Genomic DNA, 18,150 nt, shown 5'->3' with positions numbered 1-18,150 from the left:
ATCCTGGGGTAATGAATGATAGTCACCAGTTGAAGTATCCTGGGGTAATGAATTTCTGGGGGATTTTCAATTCCCCCTTGTTTGTTTAAGCTGGGCTGAAGCACGTTTGGGTATACTTTTTATCATTAGGCTACGTTATGCTTTGAGACGGGCAAAAACACTGCAATGATTAATCAATCAAGCACACCAATCAATGACATAGTCTGACAACGTGCAGTATCTGACACTGAGTCCTCTCCTCAGGAGTAGTGTAGTACTTAAATAAAAATACTTTAAAGTATTACTTAAGTAGTTTTTTGGGGTATCTGTACTTTACTTTACTATTTATATTTTTGACAACTTTTACTTTTACTTCACTAGATTTCTAAAGAAAATAATGTACTTTTTACTCTATACATTTTTTCCCTGACACCCAAAGTACTTGTTATATTTTGCATGGCTAGCAGGACAGGAAAATGGTCAAATTCACTCACTTATCAAGAGAACATCCCTGGTCATCCCTATTGCCTCTTATCTGGCGGACTCACTAAACAAAAATGCTTTGTTTGTAAATTATGTCTGAGTGTTTGAGTGTGCCCCTGACTACCCGTAAATAAATAAATAAACAAGAAAATGGTGCCATGTGGTTTGTTTAAGATAGGGCATTTGAAATTATTTATACTTGTACTTTTACTTTCAATTCTTAAGTATATTTTAGCAATTAAATTCACTTTTGATACTTACGTTTATTTAAAACAAAATACTTTAAGACTTTTACTCAAGTAGTATTTTACTGGGTGACTTTAACTTTTACATGAGTCATTTTCTATTAAGGTATCTGTCACACCCTAATCTGTTTCACCTGTCTTTGTGATTGTCTCCACCCCCCTCCAGGTGTCGCCCATCTTCCCCATTATCCCCTGTGTATTTATACCTGTGTTCTCTGTTTGTCTGTTGCCAGTTCATCTTGTTTGTCAAGTCAACCAGTGGTTTTTGTCTCAGCTCCTGCTTTTCCAAGCTCTCTTTTTCTTGCCCTCCAGGTTTTGACCCTTGCCTGTCCTGCCTCTGAGCCCGCCTGCCAACCTGTACCTTTGCCTCCTCTGGATTATTGACCTCTGCCTACCCTGACCTTGAGCCTGCCTGCCGTCCGGTACCGTTGCCCCACCTCTGGTTTACTGACCCTGCCTGCCTTGACCTGTCTATTGCCTGCCCCTGTTGAGTCATTAAACTATTGTTAATTTGATGTGGTCTGGGTCATACCTTCATACCTGATAGTACCTTTACTTTTACTCAAGGGTACAATTGGGTACTTTTTTCAACCACTGCTCCTCAGGTACACTATCGTAGGGATTTGATGGAACCTGCTGGAGCCAACAATGCATCCAACCTTCAGTAACATTGGTCAACTTATATATATAGAGTCTACTGCCTGACCATCCATACCAGGTGAGTGACCAAGAGCCTAAATGATGTAGAGAGTCTGCATATGCTAATGTTACTTTGTTTTTACTTTAAATCAGTGGTTGCTTTTAGTCTTTGAACATCAAGTCAAGAAATGATGGCCTGAGGATTTTTGCTAAATAATTTAGAGAACTCATGTCCTCCAGAGTGAGACACAGGAGCCAAAACGAGTTAACCAATTTTAATAAGAATGGCAATAAGGGAACAAGTGATCATTAAACACCTTGTGCAAACCTGGTCTAAATGAGATCAGTTATATTGTGAGATTGTGTAAACACACACTGACAGCTTACATGCCCAAAACCTTAAAGGCAAATTGGGGCTGGTGACACTTTGCTTCTTGAGAGTCCAATAACTTGACTGCTGATCTGCAAAACATTTTGTGACTCTATCAACAGTGGACTAATGAACACAATTCTAAAATATATTTTTTGAGTGGATTTTCCCTTTAAGGGTTTCCAGCTAACACTGTCTGAATCCATCGGCGGTAGGAAGCCACTCGTGTGTACACATCAGGGGTACTGGGGTTGGCACACCTCTGCCCTGAGAAAGAGACAATGCCCGCTGACATCCCGTTACACACCAATGGACCTCCTGAATCACCCTGCAAAGAACAATGGAGGAGTAGCATAGTTACAGCCTTGACTAGGATAAACTTTTATTCTAGTTACCTTAAGAGTCTAAGCGATTTCTGCAGGGGCATGGACATCGGCTCTTGTTGTAGCAAATAATAGCCTGTCCCGACCAGGAAAAATGAATTGCAGAGAGTTATAGCCTAAAACAGTGCAGTCATACCGAGCAGAAGCCTTGGAAAGCTCTGGGGCCTGTTGCACACACCACGCGGCTGGAGATTTTGACGGCTGTCCACCTGCGGGCACATTCTCGGGGAGGGACGATGGTGGCGTTGACCTCCTGCAACTTGTCTGGTAGGGTGCCATTATCGCCTATATCCCCCCAGCCGGCCGTGGTGCACATGCTTCCCTCAGCCATAGAGCCATTCATCAGAGGGATCAACTGTACTGCTGTGTTGAGGGTGGCCCTCCCTCTCAACTAAGAATGATCACAGAGATAACACACTAGATAGATGATCTGTATGTCTTCATATATGTTTGATGTAAATATATTTAGGATATAATTCTAATTTTTCTTATAGTTTTGCATGATTCAATAATCTGTTTGATGTATTTTCATGGACATTTAAACCTACAATGAGAAGTTAGCTTACAATAATCTCCATGGTGATACTATGTTCTTGATGTCACTCACCTTGAGAAGCATGATGTCATTCTCCAGGTTGTCCCCATACCTCGGATGTGGAATGGATCGAACCACATCCAATACTTGCTGTGAATTTTCATCCTCTGACAAGTCGTGAGCCCCAAGAACCACCTTGTATCGCCTGAAAATCAGTACATGAAAGAATTTAGGAGGCAATATTTATTTGCACAATTGCCTTGAAGGACTAGTGCAAAAACTGAGGGAAATTAGTTTGAGAGAATCTGAGAGGTTAATGTTTGATAGAGATTCTCACCCGTCACAGTGAGCAGCGGTGAGGACAAAATCCTCTCTCACCAGAACTCCTCCACAGATGTGTTGACCACGAGACTGAAGGGAAGCCATGTAGGGACGAGAGTTGCGAGCAGCCTCTCTGCCACCAACAATACCCACTTTTGGCACCTTGCGCCCATCAGTGCCTTTGAACAGAAGGTAGAGAAGACTATTTCAATAGCTTTTGTCTATAGCTCTGCAATGCTACTATATCCGCACAGCTTACAACAAATTATGGTACTGTATGTCAGTTTGTTCATTACTGCCAAATAGAATATGAACCGCTGTATGCAAAAACATTGAAATTGGTCAAATATACTTTTCATAACTAGTGTGCAATGTTAGTCTGCATGGTGCAGTCAGTTTAGTGCTATTGGTAGTTAGTGTGTTATAGAAATGAAACACAGCTTACCATTCAAGGCGATGAGCAGAATAACTATGTGAAGAACCACCGAGTAGATTGCCATAGTGCAAATGGGCAAATGGCATGATGCATCTGGTGGGTATAAATATGTAGGGTGGGCGGGAGGGTGCTACTTTTTCCAAATGTGGTTATAGACAGTACTGGGTCTTTGTTCACCCCCCCCCCCCCCCCCCCCCCAGTGTTTGCCAATATGTTGCTGTGGCTTCATGGTTTCAAATGTTGCTTGGTGTAGTCTATGATGAAAGTTGGTTGTGATATTATGAAATTATGACTCTGCTGGTTGGTCTGATTGCATAGAGAGCACTTGTGCAATGAGACGCTACCACTAACCGTTGTGGAAAGTGTTAGAAATGTGTGGTGTTTGTGGTTCTGTGCATTACAGTTTGCCATGATGGGCTCAGTTTGTTGGTTTAAAAAATAAATACAAAAAATTGTTTAGGTATAACACACAGTGCATGCCTTCTGATGTGTATGCAAATCATATCACTAGAGCAATTTCACCATGATTAAGAATACATTTATTTCCCTTACAGTACATGGTAATGCATTAGACAGTTTAACAGCAAGCTAAAGAATCAGTAATATCATCAGGTATAAGTAATAGCCAAAGGCATAATTTTACAGCAAACAAAGTATCCATTCTAACATGACTGCTTGTTGATGACCTTCTTTATCCAGGGTAAGTACTTGGAAATCTGAGTGTAAACATTGGGCACATTGGGATAGGCACAGTTTCTCTTCATGTTGAAGGAAACTATTCCCACTGCCTCTCCATTGCACACCAAAGGACCACCAGAATCCCCCTTTGGGAAAGAGAATAATCACCTTATATGCCAAACATTACTTACTGGTTCTTGCTTTGGATCTTCATGTTTGATGTGTGTGTATTGAATGTAAATTCAATTAGACAAACCTGACATGTGCCTTTGTCGGTCATATATCCACCTGCACAGATGACATTGGGAGGAAGTTTTAAGTCAACGTGATCCCACTGCTTCTGGCAGACCTTCAGATCAATGGCTTCCAAATCCACCACTTGAAGGTCGTCAACGATTGCGCCTGTTTTTGTGAGGCCCCATCCAGCAGCAAGGCACTTTGTTTTGGGTTTGAGGACTTTATCCTTGGTTGGAAGCCTCACTTTGTTCACGGATTTGCTTAATTTTGCTTCCCTAGACAGCTTGAAACACATTTATTATTATGTTTTGCAGTTATGAAAGTATATGACCTTCTAGCACTTTTAGGATACTCTGTCATATCATATGAAGACAAATATGAAGACAAATATATTTAACTAAAGCCCTACCTTTAGAAGCATGATGTCACTACCATCCTTTACATTTTCATATGAGTTGGGTTTGCATGTGCGTTCCACATTGTATCTGACAGCTTTCCCGAGGCCCTTCTTGATGTTGTGGGTACCAAGAACAACACTCAAGTTGCTAGACAAGGCGCAGAACAATGTGTTTATCAGTCTGAGTAGTAAGGCCACTGATATGCTATATGTAATGATATGTTACTATTTGGAATTTACAGTTGTAATTTAGTTAGGCTACTACTGTACCTTGTGTTGCAGTGTGCAGCTGTTAGCACAAAGTCTGGAGTGATCAGGAATCCTCCACAGTTGTGCTTCTCATCATTCTGCACAGAGGCCATGTACTGCAGGGAATTCCTCTTGGCTTTTTTTCCATTGATGATTTGACCCCCAAATGCAACTGAGAGGGTAAAAGTAGTACAAACAGCCACAATGAACTAAACCGTAAGGTAATAGGCAAATGTTAGAATCTCATTGTGTGTCCATTGAGTTCAGCAGAGAGACTTACCCGAATGTCCCAGATAGGTCAGGAGAACAGTGAGTAGAAGTTTGTTCATGGTGTGCATGTTTGGAGGGCTTGTCAAACGATCCAGGATTACCTGATTCATATGGCCCCTTTATATACACTAGACAGCGTTGTTTTTCTGAGGACAACTGTGTGGCTTCACTTCTATGATGACTATCTATGATAATTCTATCGATCCATGTATGGTTTCTTCCGGTAAAGGCAAGGTAGGTGGTCTCTGCATTTACTGGAACTCTGGCAGCCCTTCTACACATTAATGTAGGTGGTGAGTTATCATAGACACATAATAGCCTGCAGTAGTGCATACCACATAGGCCAACTAATCTCCCCCTCTCTCATGCAAGAGCCTTATCTTCTCTGGTTCGATGCTTTCCGGTGTTAGCATGCCAACCAAGAACCACCAGTGGTTTACAAAGGAGGACAACACTCTTGATGCCTTGAAAGACACTGGGACCTTGCCAATCCCACCAGGGTAAAGAGAGGGACCATTCTTTTTCACAATGAAAAGAAAATGTGAAACTATGAAAGGGGCATAACTTTCAAGTCACTATAGAAACAACAGTAAATCACATATTTAAATGTGTTGCTAGTTTAAGATGAAGAGGAAGTTGTGCTGTCAACCTTATTGACTCATCTTGATCCTTGGTGGTATTCTTCTGTGAAATGTTCTGCATCCCCTCTGAGTGACAGACAGGCAAGCAGGCTGAGAGGCAGACTGGAAGACACAGACAGACAGATCATGTATTCTGGTCTGAGAACTGAAACTGTGGTGTGGTTTCAAAGCATTGTGTCGCCTTCATGAAACCAGAGTTACTTTGTTGTCTTGACCACAAGTTTCCACGTGTGGTGGAGTTTGATGAAGACAGCTGAAGATGTAAGAGGAGCTAGCTTTCTGAAGATGTATACTTGTTGGCTTAAAGAGCAAAGTCATCATTTTAATTGCACATACCTTTGGTCTGAAGTGAAAGATGGAAAAGACACATTGACGTGCATGTATAAATACTCTCTCTTACAAGCGCATTCATATTCTTCTCACACGCTCACGCTAACACACAGCACTGAGTTTATTCAAGGACTGATGGTCTTTTCTGTTTGATAAATTACATTTTATTAATTACAAATGTCTCCATTTGGTTCCTTAATACTTTATGATACACTTGATCCAGGAGAGGTACTTGGATATTTTGGTGTAGACGTTGGGCTCCTTGTCACAGTTTCCTTCTTCATTGAAGGACACAACTCTCACTGCTGTCCCCTTACACTCCAGAGGACCGTCTGAATCTCCCTGTAATACTTTGTTAAACAGTTACTCTGCAAATCAAGTCACTTCTCTATAATGAATGAATATCAGACCATACCTTAACTACATTCATTCTATGACTATACCTGACAAACACCTTTATAATCAGCCGCAGTATCACCAGCACATATCATAGACGGGGTTATGGTGGCAGTGTTCCCCCATGATCTCTGGCAGGAGGCTCTGTCTACGACAGTGACATTCACCTCCAGAAGATGTGGGTTTGCAGTTCCGCCTGTTTTAGTGGCACCCTACCCAGCTACAGTACAGTAGGATTTGGCCTTGATGTCGTTGTCTTTCTTAGGGAGAGGGATCTGTTGCACAGCTTTGCTTTTCGCCGTAGTTTTGACGAGCTATATTTGGAGCATATGACTGTAGTTAAATACAGTCGATTCTCAAGTTGGCTATATGATATTATGCAAAGCGGTATTATGCACATCTTCAAAAGGTTTTCATATATGATTACTGCACCGGATTTGAACAAACTCAATATGTTTACTTATTTGTTTCTCTATTTGATCTAAGGTCTGTTGGCATATATTACCTGGGCAATTGTGCACTAAGCTAAGAGACATTCTAACATGTGTGCGTTCTTCCACTGTCATGTACCTGCAACAGCATGATGTCGTTCTGAAATGTCTTAGAGTTGTAACCAGGATGTATGTGGTAATATTTCACATCAATCCTGCGAGCAGAGCTTTCCTGCCTTGAAATGTCATGAGCACAAACCACAACCACCAGATTCACACCCCTGTGAAGAGGAAACGACAGTCTACTTGCTGAGCATTGTCTCCGCAGAGGAACTCTGGAGCTTCTTCAGAGTGACCATTGGGTTCTTGGTCACATCCCTGACCAAGGCCCTTCCCCCCCCGATTGCTCAGTTTGACCGGGCGGCAAGCTCTTGGTGGTGCAGATGGATTGAATCACTATGGGGGCCCAAGTTCCTCACACGATACGTGGCTGTGTGGTTGAGTAGGTAAAATTACAAAGAAATTTCCCATCTTACTGCCCCAGAAGTCAGGGGTTCAGTTCCTGCTTCTGCCAGTCCCACTTTCACTCCTTCTCTGTCTCCTGCTATTTCTAATCTGTCTAAACAAAGCACTGAAAAATAAAGGTAGATGTCCACAGAATAATATTCTCCCTAGGCCCTATTCAGACTTGACAAATTGATTTAACATGGACAAAAAAAAAGAAAAGGACCACTTGCCCCTTGAAGTTTAAACACAGCAAAACTCCAAGCCAAAGAAAAGAGGAACAAACCAAAGTAATGGACAAATGGAAGAACTCGGACGGGACAACGACGATGAATTCTACAGATATAAAATACCGTCATGGTCGTATCGAGCAAAAAACAAAGTGCTGATGTAGAACCTGCAGAACACACAGTTGACCACAAACAGGACACACCTGTGGATACCCAATGCCTCTGCCAGAAGAGACTCAGAATGAAGTGGAACAGACAAGGGACTTACAGTGCATTCGGAAAGTATTCAGACTTTTTTCACATTTTGTTACGTAAGTCTTATTCTAAAATGGATTAAATAGTTTGTTTCCCCTCATCAATCTACACACTATCCCATAATGACAAAGCAAAAAAATATATATTTTTTTGCAAATGTATTAAATATAAAAAGCCAGCATATTTACATAAGTATTCAGACCCTTTATTCTGTACTTTGTTGAAGCACCTTTGGCAACGATTACAGCCTAGAGTCTTCTTTGGTATAACGCTACAAACTTGGCACACTTGTATTTGGGGAGTTTCTCCCATTCTTCTCTGCAGATCCTCTCAAGCTCTCAGGTTGGATGGGGACCAACCATCAGAGATGTTCGATCGGGTTCAAGTCCAGGCTCTGGCTGGGCCCCTCAAGGACATTCAGAGACTTGCCCCAAAGCCACTCCTGCGTTGTCTTGGCTGTGTGCTTAAGGTCATTATCCTGTTGGAAGGTCCTGAGGTCCTGAGCGCTCTGGAGCAGGTTTTCATCAAAGATCTCTCTGTGCCTTGCTCCATTCATCTTTCCCTCAATCCTTCAACTGAAATGTGTCTTCTGCATTTAACCCAACCCCTCTGAATCCGAGAGGTGTGGGGGGCTGCCTTAATTGACATCCACATCTTTGGCAGCCAGGAACAGGGTTAACCGCCTTGCTCAAGGGCAATATGACAGATTTTTACCTTGTCAGCTCTGGGATTCGATCCAGCAACCTTTGTTTACTGGCCGAACATTCTAACCGCTAGGCTGATTGAGGTTCTTGGGGATTGTTTTTTGCTCAATGTCTTTATTTGAATAACTTTTAATTGCTAAATATTTCCTATAAATGGCAGCAGAAGACCACAAAGTTATAGGCTTTAGCAGCAATTTGATTGACATGAAAAAAATTGCATGCAACCAAAGACTATATGTCATATGATTTTCTAAAATGGTTACTAATTACTTTACATAGTATATACACACTACCATTAAGGTTTGGGGTCACTTAGAAATGTCCTTGTTTTTGAAAGAATAATAACATCAAATTGATCAGAAATACAGTGTAGACATTGTTAATGTTGTAAATTACTTTTGTAGCTGGAAATGGCTAATTTTTTTCATGGAATATCTACATAGACGCCTATGATGACATATAGTCTTTGGTTGCATGCAAACAGAGGCCCATTATCAGCAACCATCACTCCCGTGTTCCAATCGCACGGTGTGCTAGCTAATCCAAGTTTATCATTTTAAAAGGCTAATTGATCATTAGAAAACCCTTTTGCAATTATGTTAGCACAGCTGAATTTTTTTGTTCTGATTAAAGAAGCAATAAAACTGGCCTTTAGACTAGTTGATTATATGGAGAATCAGCATTTGTGGGTTCAATTACAGGCTCAAAATGGCTGGAAACAAATACCTTTCTTCTGAAACCCGTCAGTCTATTCGTGTTCTGAGAAATGAAGGCTATTCCATGCGAGAATTTGCCAAGAAACTGAAGATCTCGTACAACGCTGTGCACTACTCCCTTCACAGAACAGCGCAAACTGGCTCTAAACAGAATAGAAAGAGGAGTGGGAGGCCCCGGTGCACAACTGAGCAAGAGGACAAGTACATTAGAGTGTTTAGTTTGAGAAACAGATGCCTAACAAGTTCTCAACTGGCAGCTTAATTAAATAGTACCCGCAAAACACCAGTCTCAACGTCAACAGTGAAGAGGCGACTCCAGGATGCTGGCCTTCTAGGCAGAGTTCCTCTGTCCAGTGTCTGTTCTTTTGCCCATCTTAATCTTTTATTTTTTATTGGCCAGTCTGAGATGGCTTTTTCTTTGCAACTCTGCCTAGAAGGCCAGCATCCCGGAGTCGCCTCTTTACTGTTGACATTGAGACTGGTGTTTTGCGAGAACTATTTAATGAAGCTGCCAGTTGAGGACTTGTGAGGTGTTTGTTTCTCAAACTAGACATTCTAATGTACTCAATTAGTCTAAAGAAGGCCAGTTTTCATCTGTGCTAACATATTTGCAAAATGGTTTTCCAATGATCAATTAGGCTTTTAAAATGATAAACTTGGATTAGCTAACACAACGTGTGATTGGAACACAGAGGTGATGGTTGCCAGTTTCCAGCTACAATAGTAATTTACAACATTAACAATGTCTACACTGTATTTCTGATCAGTTTGATGTCATTTTAATGGACAAAAAATATGATTTTCTTTAAAAAACAAGGACATTTCTAAGTGACCACAAACTTTTGAACTAGTGTATATCTATCTCATATTAGGCCTGTGTTGCTTTTGGGAGAGCAAAACAATAAATAACTATAGTCCTTTTCTACATGTATTATATAATCATCTTAACATCTGATATGACAGTGCGAGACAAGAGTGCAATTTCCACAGCCTGCCAATAAATTACATCATGCACCCCATGCGGTTAACAAATGTACCTCCGCTTGTGCGAGAAGGCAGAGCAGCTCGATGCTGGCTGATGAATTTGACAATGCATGTACTCGGAAAATACCTTTCTCGACCAGAGGTGACTGAATTTATGTTCAGGATTATTGATAATCGTTATTGAAATAGTAATCAAGTATAATTTCAAAACATGAGCATGAACATAGGTAATAATAAACATGAACCATCATTATAGTAATAACCAATAATCTGTTAAAATTATGTTCAGTCCTTTCTCCTGCGTTAGCAGTGTGGAAAGGGACAGAAAGAAGCGCGCGAAGGAGTCTTACTGAGGGCGAAGGGAAGGAGGAAAATGGAGCATCTGAAATTTAATTCGTGGTCTTATCCTGCCATCTATTGGAATTATTTAGCAATTGCAATACATTTTTTTCGAAGCAATGTGTTGATCTGACCATCAGTTTCCATACCGAAGGTCACCGAATAAAGTGTATTTCCTTACTGAAGTAGTAATTACTCAGAATTGCAAAATATAAAATATATATTTTATCACTTACAACCATAAAATAGCCATTTACAGCATAAGAATAAACAACTGTTGATTCACCTTTAACATAAACAGAGACACTAGACACAGACACTGGAGAATAGATGTATATATTTAAATCTGGTAGATTTTAAGAGCCTTTGCTTTGCTGAGCAGTTTGATCTCAGAAGTGTGCTGCCTTCCATACCATGCTATCAGAGAATTAGACCTGTGAATAATGAAACGTTTTTGCTAGTTCAAACCACAAAATGCAGAACACAAAGGCAAATGGTAGCAGATTTTTGTTTTATTTTTAATTTCACCTTTATTTAACCAGGTAGAACAAGTTCTCATTTACAACTGAGACCTGGCCAAGATAAAGCAAAGCAGTGCGACACAAACAACAACACAGAGTTACACATGGAATAAACAAACGTACAGTCAATAACACAATAGAAAAGTCTATATACAGTGTGTGCAAATGAGGAAAGATTAAGGAGAAAGGCAAAAAATAGGCCATAGTGGTGAAGTAATTACAATATAGCAATTAAACACTGGAGTGATAGATGTGCAGAAGATGAATGTGCAAGTAGAGATACTGGGGTGCAAAGGAGCAAAAAAAAAAATAACAATATGGGGATGAGGTAGTTGGATGGGCTATTTACAGATGGGCTATGTACAGGTGCAATGATCTGTGAGCTGCTCTGACAGCTGGTGCTTAAAGTTAGTGAGGGAGATATGAGTCTCCAGCTTCAGTGATTTTTGCAGTTCGTTCCAGTCATTGGCAGAAGAGAACTGAAAGGAATTGGCTTTGGGGGTGACCAGTGAAATATACCTGCTGGAGCGCGTGCTACGGGTGGGTGCTGCTATGGTGACCAGTGAGCTGAGATAAGGTAGGGCTTTACCTAGCAAAGATTTATAGATGACCTGGAGCCAGTGGGTTTGGCGATGAATATGAAGTGAGGGCCAGCCAACGAGAGCATACAGGTCGCAGTGGTGGGTAGTATATGGGGCTTTGGTGACAAAACGGATAGTACTGTGATAGTCTGCATCCAATTTGCTGAGTAGAGTGTTGGAGGCTATTTTGTAAATGTCATCGCCGAAGTCAAGGATCGGTAGCCTAGTCAGTTTTACGAGGGTATGTTTGGCAGCATGAGTGAAGGAGGCTTTGTTGCGAAATAAGAAGCCGATTCTAGATTTAATTTGGGATTGGAGATGCTTAATGTGAGTCTGAAAGGATAGTTTACAGTCTAGCCAGACACCTAGGTATTTGTAGTTGTCCACATATTTTAAGTCAGAACCATCCAGAGTAGTGATGCTGGACGGGCGGGCAGTTGCGGGCAGCGATCGGTTGAAGAGCATGCACTTAGTTTTACTTGCATTTAAGAGCAGTTGGAGGCCACGGACGGAGAGTTGTATGGCATTGAAGCTCGTCTGGAGGTTAGTTAACACAGTGTCCAAAGAAGGGCCAGAAGTTTACAGAATGGTGTCGTCTGCGTAGATAATCAGATAATCACCAGCAGCAAGAGAGACATCATTGATGTATTCAGAGAAAAGAGTCGGCCTGAGAATTTAACCCTGTGGCACCCCCATAGAGACTGCCAGAGGTTCGGACAACAGGCCCTCCAATTTGACACACTGAACTCTATCAGAGAAGTAGTTGGTGAACCAGGCGAGGCAGTCATTTGAGAAAACAAGGCTGTTGAGTCTGACGATAAGAATGTGGTGATTGACAGAGTTGAATGCTTGGCCAGGTCGATGAATACGGCTGCACAGTATTGTCTTTTATCGATGGCGGTTATGATATCGTTTAGGACCTTGAGCGTGGCTGAGGTGCACCCATGACCAGTTCGGAAACCAGATTGCATAGCGGAGAAGGTATGGTGGGATTCGAAATGGTCTGTGATCTGTTTGTTAACTTGGCTATCAAGGACCTTAGAAAGGCAGGGTAGGATAGATATAGGTCTGTAACAGTTTGGGTCTAGAGTGTCTCCCCCTTTGAAGAGGGGGATGACCGCGGCAGCTTTCCAACCTTTGGGGATCTCAGACGATACAAAAGAGAGGTTGAACAGGCTAGTAATAGGGGTTGCAACAATTGCGGCAGATCATTTTAGAAAGAGAGGGTCCAGATTGTCTAGCCCAGCTGATTTGTAGGGGTCCAGATTTTGCAACTCTTTCAGAACATTAGCTATCTGGATTTGGGTGAAGGAGAAATGGGGGAGGCTTGGGCAAGTTGCTGTGGAGGGTGCAGGGTTGTTGACCGGGGTAGGGGTAGCCAGGTGGAAAGCATGGCCAGTCGTAGGAAAAGTTATTATTGAAATTATCAATTATCGTGGATTTATCGCTGGTGATAGTGTTTCCTAGCCTCAGTGCAGTTGGCAGCTGGGAGGATGTGTTCTTATTCTCCATGGACTTTACAGTGTCCCAGAACCTTTTGGAGTTTGTGCTACAGGATGCACATTTCTGTTTGAAAAAGCTAGCCTTTGCTTTCCTACCTGCCTGTGCATATTTGTTCCTAACTTCCCTGAAAAGTTGCATATCATGGGGGCTGTTCGATGCTAATGCAGTACGCCACAGGATGTTTTTGTGCTGGTCAAGGATAGTCAGGTCTGGAGTGAACCAAGGGCTATATCTGTTCCTGGTTCAATTTCTTTTTGAATGGGACATGCTTATTTAAGATGGTGAGGAAAGCACTTTTAAATAATAACCAGGCATCCTCTACTGACGGAATGAGGTCAATATCCTTCCAGGATACCCGGGCCAGGTCGATTAGAAAGGCCTGCTCGCTGAAGTGTTTTAGGGAGCGTTTGACAGTGATGAGGGGTGGTCGTTTGAACGCAGACCCATTACGGACGCAGGCAATGAGGCAGCGATCGCTGAGATCATGGTTGAAGACAGCAGGGGTGTATTTAGAGGGCAAGTTGGTCAGGATGATATCAATGTGGGTGCCCGTGTTTACGGATTTGGGGTTGTACCTGGTAGGTTCATTGATAATTTGTGTCAGATTGAAGGCATCTAGCTTAGATTGCAGGACGGCCGGAGTGTTAAGCATGTCCCAGTTTAGGTCACCTAACAGTACGAACTCTGAAGATAGATGGAGGGCAATCAATTCACATATCAAATTTATTTATAAAGCCCTTCTTACATCAGCCGATTTCATAAAGTGCTATACAGAAACACAGCCTAAAACCCCAAACAGCAAGCAATGCAGGTGTAGAAAAACTCCCTAGAAAGGCCAGAAACTAGGAAGAAACATAGAGAGGAACCAGGCTATGAGGGGTGGCCAGTCCTCTTCTGGCTGTGCCGGGTGGAGATTATAACAGAACATGCCCAAGATGTTCAAATGTTCATAGATGACCAGCAGGGTCAAATAATAATAATCACAGTGGTTGTCGAGGGTGCAACAGGTCAGCACCTCAGGAGTAAATGTCAGTTGGCTTTTCATAGCCGATCATTCAGAGTATCTCTACCGCTCCTGCTGTCTCTAGAGAGTTGAAAACAGCAGGCCTGGGACAGGGAGCACGTCCGGTGAACAAGTCAGGGTTCCATAGCCGCAGGCAGAACAGTTGAAACTGGAACAGCAGCAGAACGGCCAGGTGGACTGGGGACAGCAAGGAGTCATCAGGCCAGGTAGTCCTGGTCCTAGGGCTCAGGTCCTCCGAGAGAGAGAGAATGAGAGAATTAGAGGGAGCATACTTAAATTCACACAGGACACAGGATAAGACAGGAGAAATACTCCAGATATAACAGACTGACCCTATAACAGACTGACACATAAACTACTGCAGCATAAATACTGGAGGCTGAGACAGGAGGAGTTGGGAGACACTGTGGCCCTGTCTGATGATACCCCCGGACAGGGCCAAACAGGCAGGATATAACCCCACCCACTTTGCCAAAGCATAGCCCCCACACCAACGCACCATACTGAGACAAGGCCGAGTATAGCCCACGAAGATGTCCGCCACGGCACAAGCCAAGGGGGGCGCCAACCCGGACAGGAAGATCATGTCAGTGACTCAACCCACTCAAGTGATGCACCCCTCCTAGGGACGGCATGGACGAGCACCAGTAAGCCAGTGACTCAGCCCCTTTAATAGGGTTAGAGGCAGAGAATCCCAGTGGAGAGAGGGGAACCAGCCAGGCAGAGACAGCAAGGGCTGATCATTGCTCCAGTGCCTTTCCGTTCACCTTCATACTCCTGGGCCAGACTACACTCAATCATAGGACCTACTAAAGAGATGAGTCTTCAATAAAGACTTAAAGTTTGAGACCGAGTCTGCGTCTCTCACATGGATAGGCAGACCATTCCATAAAAATGGAGCTCTATAGGAGAAAGCCCTGCCTCCAGCTGTTTGCTTAGAAATTCTAGGGACAGTAAGGAGGCCTGTGTCTTGTGACCATAGCGTACGTGTAGGCATGTACTGCAGGACCAAATCGGAAATATAAGTAGGAGCAAGCCCATGTAATGCTTTGTAGGTTAGCAGTAAAACCTTGAAATCAGCCCTTGCCTTAACAGGAAGCCAGTGTAGAGAGGCTAGCACTGGAGTAATATGATCAACATTTTTTGGTTCTAGTCAAGATTCTAGCAGACGTGTTTATCACTAACTGACGTTTATTTAGTGCTTTATCCGGGTAGCCGGAAAGTAGAGCATTGCAGTAGTCTAACCGACAAAAGCATGGATACATTTTTCTGCATCATTTTTGGACAAAACGTTTCAGATTTTTGCAATGTTACATAGATGGAAAAAAGATGTCCTTGAAACAGACTTGATATGTTAGTCAAAAGCGAGATCAGGGTCCAGAGTAACGCCGATGTCCTTCACAGTTTTATTTGAGACATATGGTGTCCAGGGCACAGCTGTGGGCTGAAGGTGGTCTAAAACAAGCGGCAACGGTGAGAGACTTGTTTCTGGAAAGGTCGATTTTTAGAAGTATAAGCTCGAATTGTTCGGCCACAGACCTGGATAGTATAACAGAACTCTGCAGGCTATCCCTGCAGTAGATTGAAACTCCGGCCCCTTTGGCAGTTCTATCTTGTCGGAAAATGTTATAGATAGGGATGGAAATTTCAGGATTTTTGGTGGCCTTCCTAAGCCAGTATTCAGACACGGCAAGAACATCCAGGTTGGCAGAGTGTGCTAAAGCTGTGAATAAAACCAATTTAGGGGGGAGGCTTCTAATGCTAACATGCATGAAACCAAGGCTTTTATGGTTACAGAAGTCAACAAATGAGAGAGCCTGGGGAATGGGAGTGGAGCTAGGCGCTGCAGGGCCTGGATTAACCTCTACAACACCAGAGGAACAGAGGAGGAGTAGGATAAGGGTACGGCTAAAGGCTATAAGAACTGGTCATCTAGTGCGTTCGGAACAGAGAGTAAAGCAGCAGGTTTCTGGGCGCGGAAGAATAGATTCAAGGCATAATGTACAGACGAGTATGGTAGGATGTGAATGCAGTGGAGGTAAACCTAGGCATTGAGTGGCGATGAGAGAGGTTTTGTCTCTAGAGACACCATTTAAACCAGGTGAGGTCACCGCATGTGTGGGAGGTGGAACAAAAGGGCTAGCTAAGGCATATTGAGGAGGGCTGGAGGTTCTACAATGAAATAAGACAATAATCACTAACCAAAGCAGCAATGGACAAGGCATATTGACATTAGGGAGAGGCATGCGTAGCCAAGTGATCATAGGGACCAGTGAGTAGCTAGGCGAGCTGGAGACACGGCGATTCAGACAGCTAACGGGCCGGGGCTAGCAGGCTAGCAGAAGGGCCTTAGGGGGACGTCGCGACGAAAGAGTTTGTTGTAGCCCCCTCGGACGGTTACATCGGCAGACCAGTCGTGATGGATCGGCAGGGCTCCATGTAGGCAGTAAAAGGGTCCAGGCCAATTATCAAAATAGGTATTGTAACCAAAGAAATTGGCTGATGGATCTCTTCAGCTAACAGTCCGATATGCTCTAGACAGCTAGCGGGCCACGGCTAGCAGGCTAGCAGATGGGCCTTCAGGGGACGTCGCAACAGAGGAGCCTGTTGAAAACCCCTCGGGCGGATTACGTCGGTAGACCAGTCGTGATGGATCGGCGGGGCTCCATGTCGGCAGTAAAAATGGTCCAGGCCAATTGGCAAAATAGGTATTGTAGCCCAAGGAGTGGCTGATGGACCTCTTCAGCTAGCCGGGAGATGGATCTAGCACAAGGCTAGTTCCAGGCTAACTGGTGCTTGCTTCGGGACAGAGACGTTAGCCAAGAGTAGCCACTCGGATAGCAGCTAGCTAGCTGCAATGATCCAGGTGAAAAGGTTCAGAGCTTGCGGTAGGAATCCGGAGATGTGGAGATTTGGTGGAGAAAAAGCAGTCCGGTATGCTTTGGGTTGAATCACACTGTGCAGACTGGCAGGAGTTGACCGGGCTATGGTTAGCTGATGACTGCTAGCAGTGGCTAACTGACTACTAGCTAGTAGCTAGTTAGCTGCCTATCTTCTGTTGGGGATTCCGGTTCTAAAGTATAGAAAATAGCAGATCCATTTCACATTGGGTGAGGCGGGTTGCAGGAGAGTATGTTGAAATTGAGGTTAAAAATATATACTAAAGATATACAAAGAAAAAAAGATATATACACGGGACACGACAAGACAAAGATGTCTGAACTGCTACGCCATCTTGGATTCTGGTTAAGTAAGCTGGTTAAATAAGAATGCACTTTTAGACACCCCTATTTCCCCAACACAATGGCAACGTCTGTATTTTGCCAAATAACTCAATGTATATTTAGATTTTTTTTCAAGTCGGTAGGCGAAATTAAGAGGGGTAAATAGACCAATGGTCATTAATATAGAGTTGGTCCCACCTTTGCTGCTATAACAGCCTCCACTCTTCTGGGAAAGCTTTCCACTAGATGTTGGGGACTTGCGGGGACTTGCTTCCATTCAGCCACAAGAACATTAGTGAGGTCGAGCACTGATGTTGGGCGGTTAGGCCTGGCTCGCAGTCGCCGTTCACATTCATCCCAAAGGTGTTTGATGGGGTTGAGGTCTTTGTCTTCTCAGACTGCTGGGTTTCAAAGTGCTGAGTGTCTCTCTAAAGCCTTTACAGGATGTACCACTTAGTTTCACAGGGTGTGAAGTCCACCACAGTGGGGACTTTCCATTTGTACCATTGCCTGACACCTGGTATAGATCACAGATTATGACTGTT

General features: G+C 43.2%; 2 protein-coding genes and 1 pseudogene across 2 annotated transcripts; all 3 read right to left on the bottom strand.

The window, feature by feature from the left end:
- Positions 1-1,613: 1,613 nt before the first annotated feature.
- On the bottom strand, positions 1,614-3,479 carry LOC120051789 (complement factor D-like). The gene is made up of 5 exons (XM_038998677.1): positions 3,401-3,479; positions 2,972-3,134; positions 2,707-2,839; positions 2,236-2,490; positions 1,614-2,044 (listed from the first exon to the last, which is right to left on the bottom strand). Exons 1-5 carry the CDS (start codon positions 3,453-3,455, stop codon positions 1,889-1,891), a joined length of 762 nt encoding a protein of 253 aa, XP_038854605.1. The 5' UTR covers positions 3,456-3,479; the 3' UTR covers positions 1,614-1,888.
- A 434-nt stretch (positions 3,480-3,913) lies between these two features.
- LOC120051788 (mast cell protease 2-like) lies at positions 3,914-5,311 on the bottom strand. The gene is made up of 5 exons (XM_038998676.1): positions 5,233-5,311; positions 4,974-5,124; positions 4,716-4,851; positions 4,326-4,589; positions 3,914-4,215 (listed from the first exon to the last, which is right to left on the bottom strand). The coding sequence occupies exons 1-5, from the start codon at positions 5,288-5,290 to the stop codon at positions 4,054-4,056; spliced, it is 771 nt and encodes a 256-aa protein (XP_038854604.1). The 5' UTR covers positions 5,291-5,311; the 3' UTR covers positions 3,914-4,053.
- Positions 5,312-6,388: 1,077 nt separating this feature from the next.
- Positions 6,389-17,615, bottom strand: LOC120052034 (annotated as a pseudogene).
- Between the last annotated feature and the right edge of the window lie 535 nt (positions 17,616-18,150).

This window comes from Salvelinus namaycush, chromosome 8 (assembly GCF_016432855.1).
Source record: "Salvelinus namaycush isolate Seneca chromosome 8, SaNama_1.0, whole genome shotgun sequence".
In the NCBI taxonomy this organism is placed as follows: domain Eukaryota; kingdom Metazoa; phylum Chordata; class Actinopteri; order Salmoniformes; family Salmonidae; genus Salvelinus; species Salvelinus namaycush.
This window is presented reverse-complemented; position numbering and strand designations above follow the sequence as displayed.

What these genes read in the sequence shown, in the direction of transcription:
- LOC120051789 (XM_038998677.1), bottom strand. Translation starts at nt 3,455, where the DNA reads ATGGCAATCTACTCGGTGGTTCTTCACATAGTTATTCTGCTCATCGCC. An exon ending in TCTGCTCATCGCCTTGAATG is followed by an intron (nt 3,135 to 3,400) that starts GTAAGCTGTGTT and finishes TTCTGTTCAAAG; the next exon opens with GCACTGATGGGCGCAAGGTG. An exon ending in CTTTCCAAGGCTTCTGCTCG is followed by an intron (nt 2,045 to 2,235) that starts GTATGACTGCAC and finishes TGTTCTTTGCAG; the next exon opens with GGTGATTCAGGAGGTCCATT.
- LOC120051788 (XM_038998676.1), bottom strand. Translation starts at nt 5,290, where the DNA reads ATGCACACCATGAACAAACTTCTACTCACTGTTCTCCTGACCTATCTG. An exon ending in GCTGCACACTGCAACACAAG is followed by an intron (nt 4,852 to 4,973) that starts GTACAGTAGTAG and finishes CGCCTTGTCTAG; the next exon opens with CAACTTGAGTGTTGTTCTTG. An exon ending in GTGACATCATGCTTCTAAAG is followed by an intron (nt 4,590 to 4,715) that starts GTAGGGCTTTAG and finishes ATGTGTTTCAAG; the next exon opens with CTGTCTAGGGAAGCAAAATT.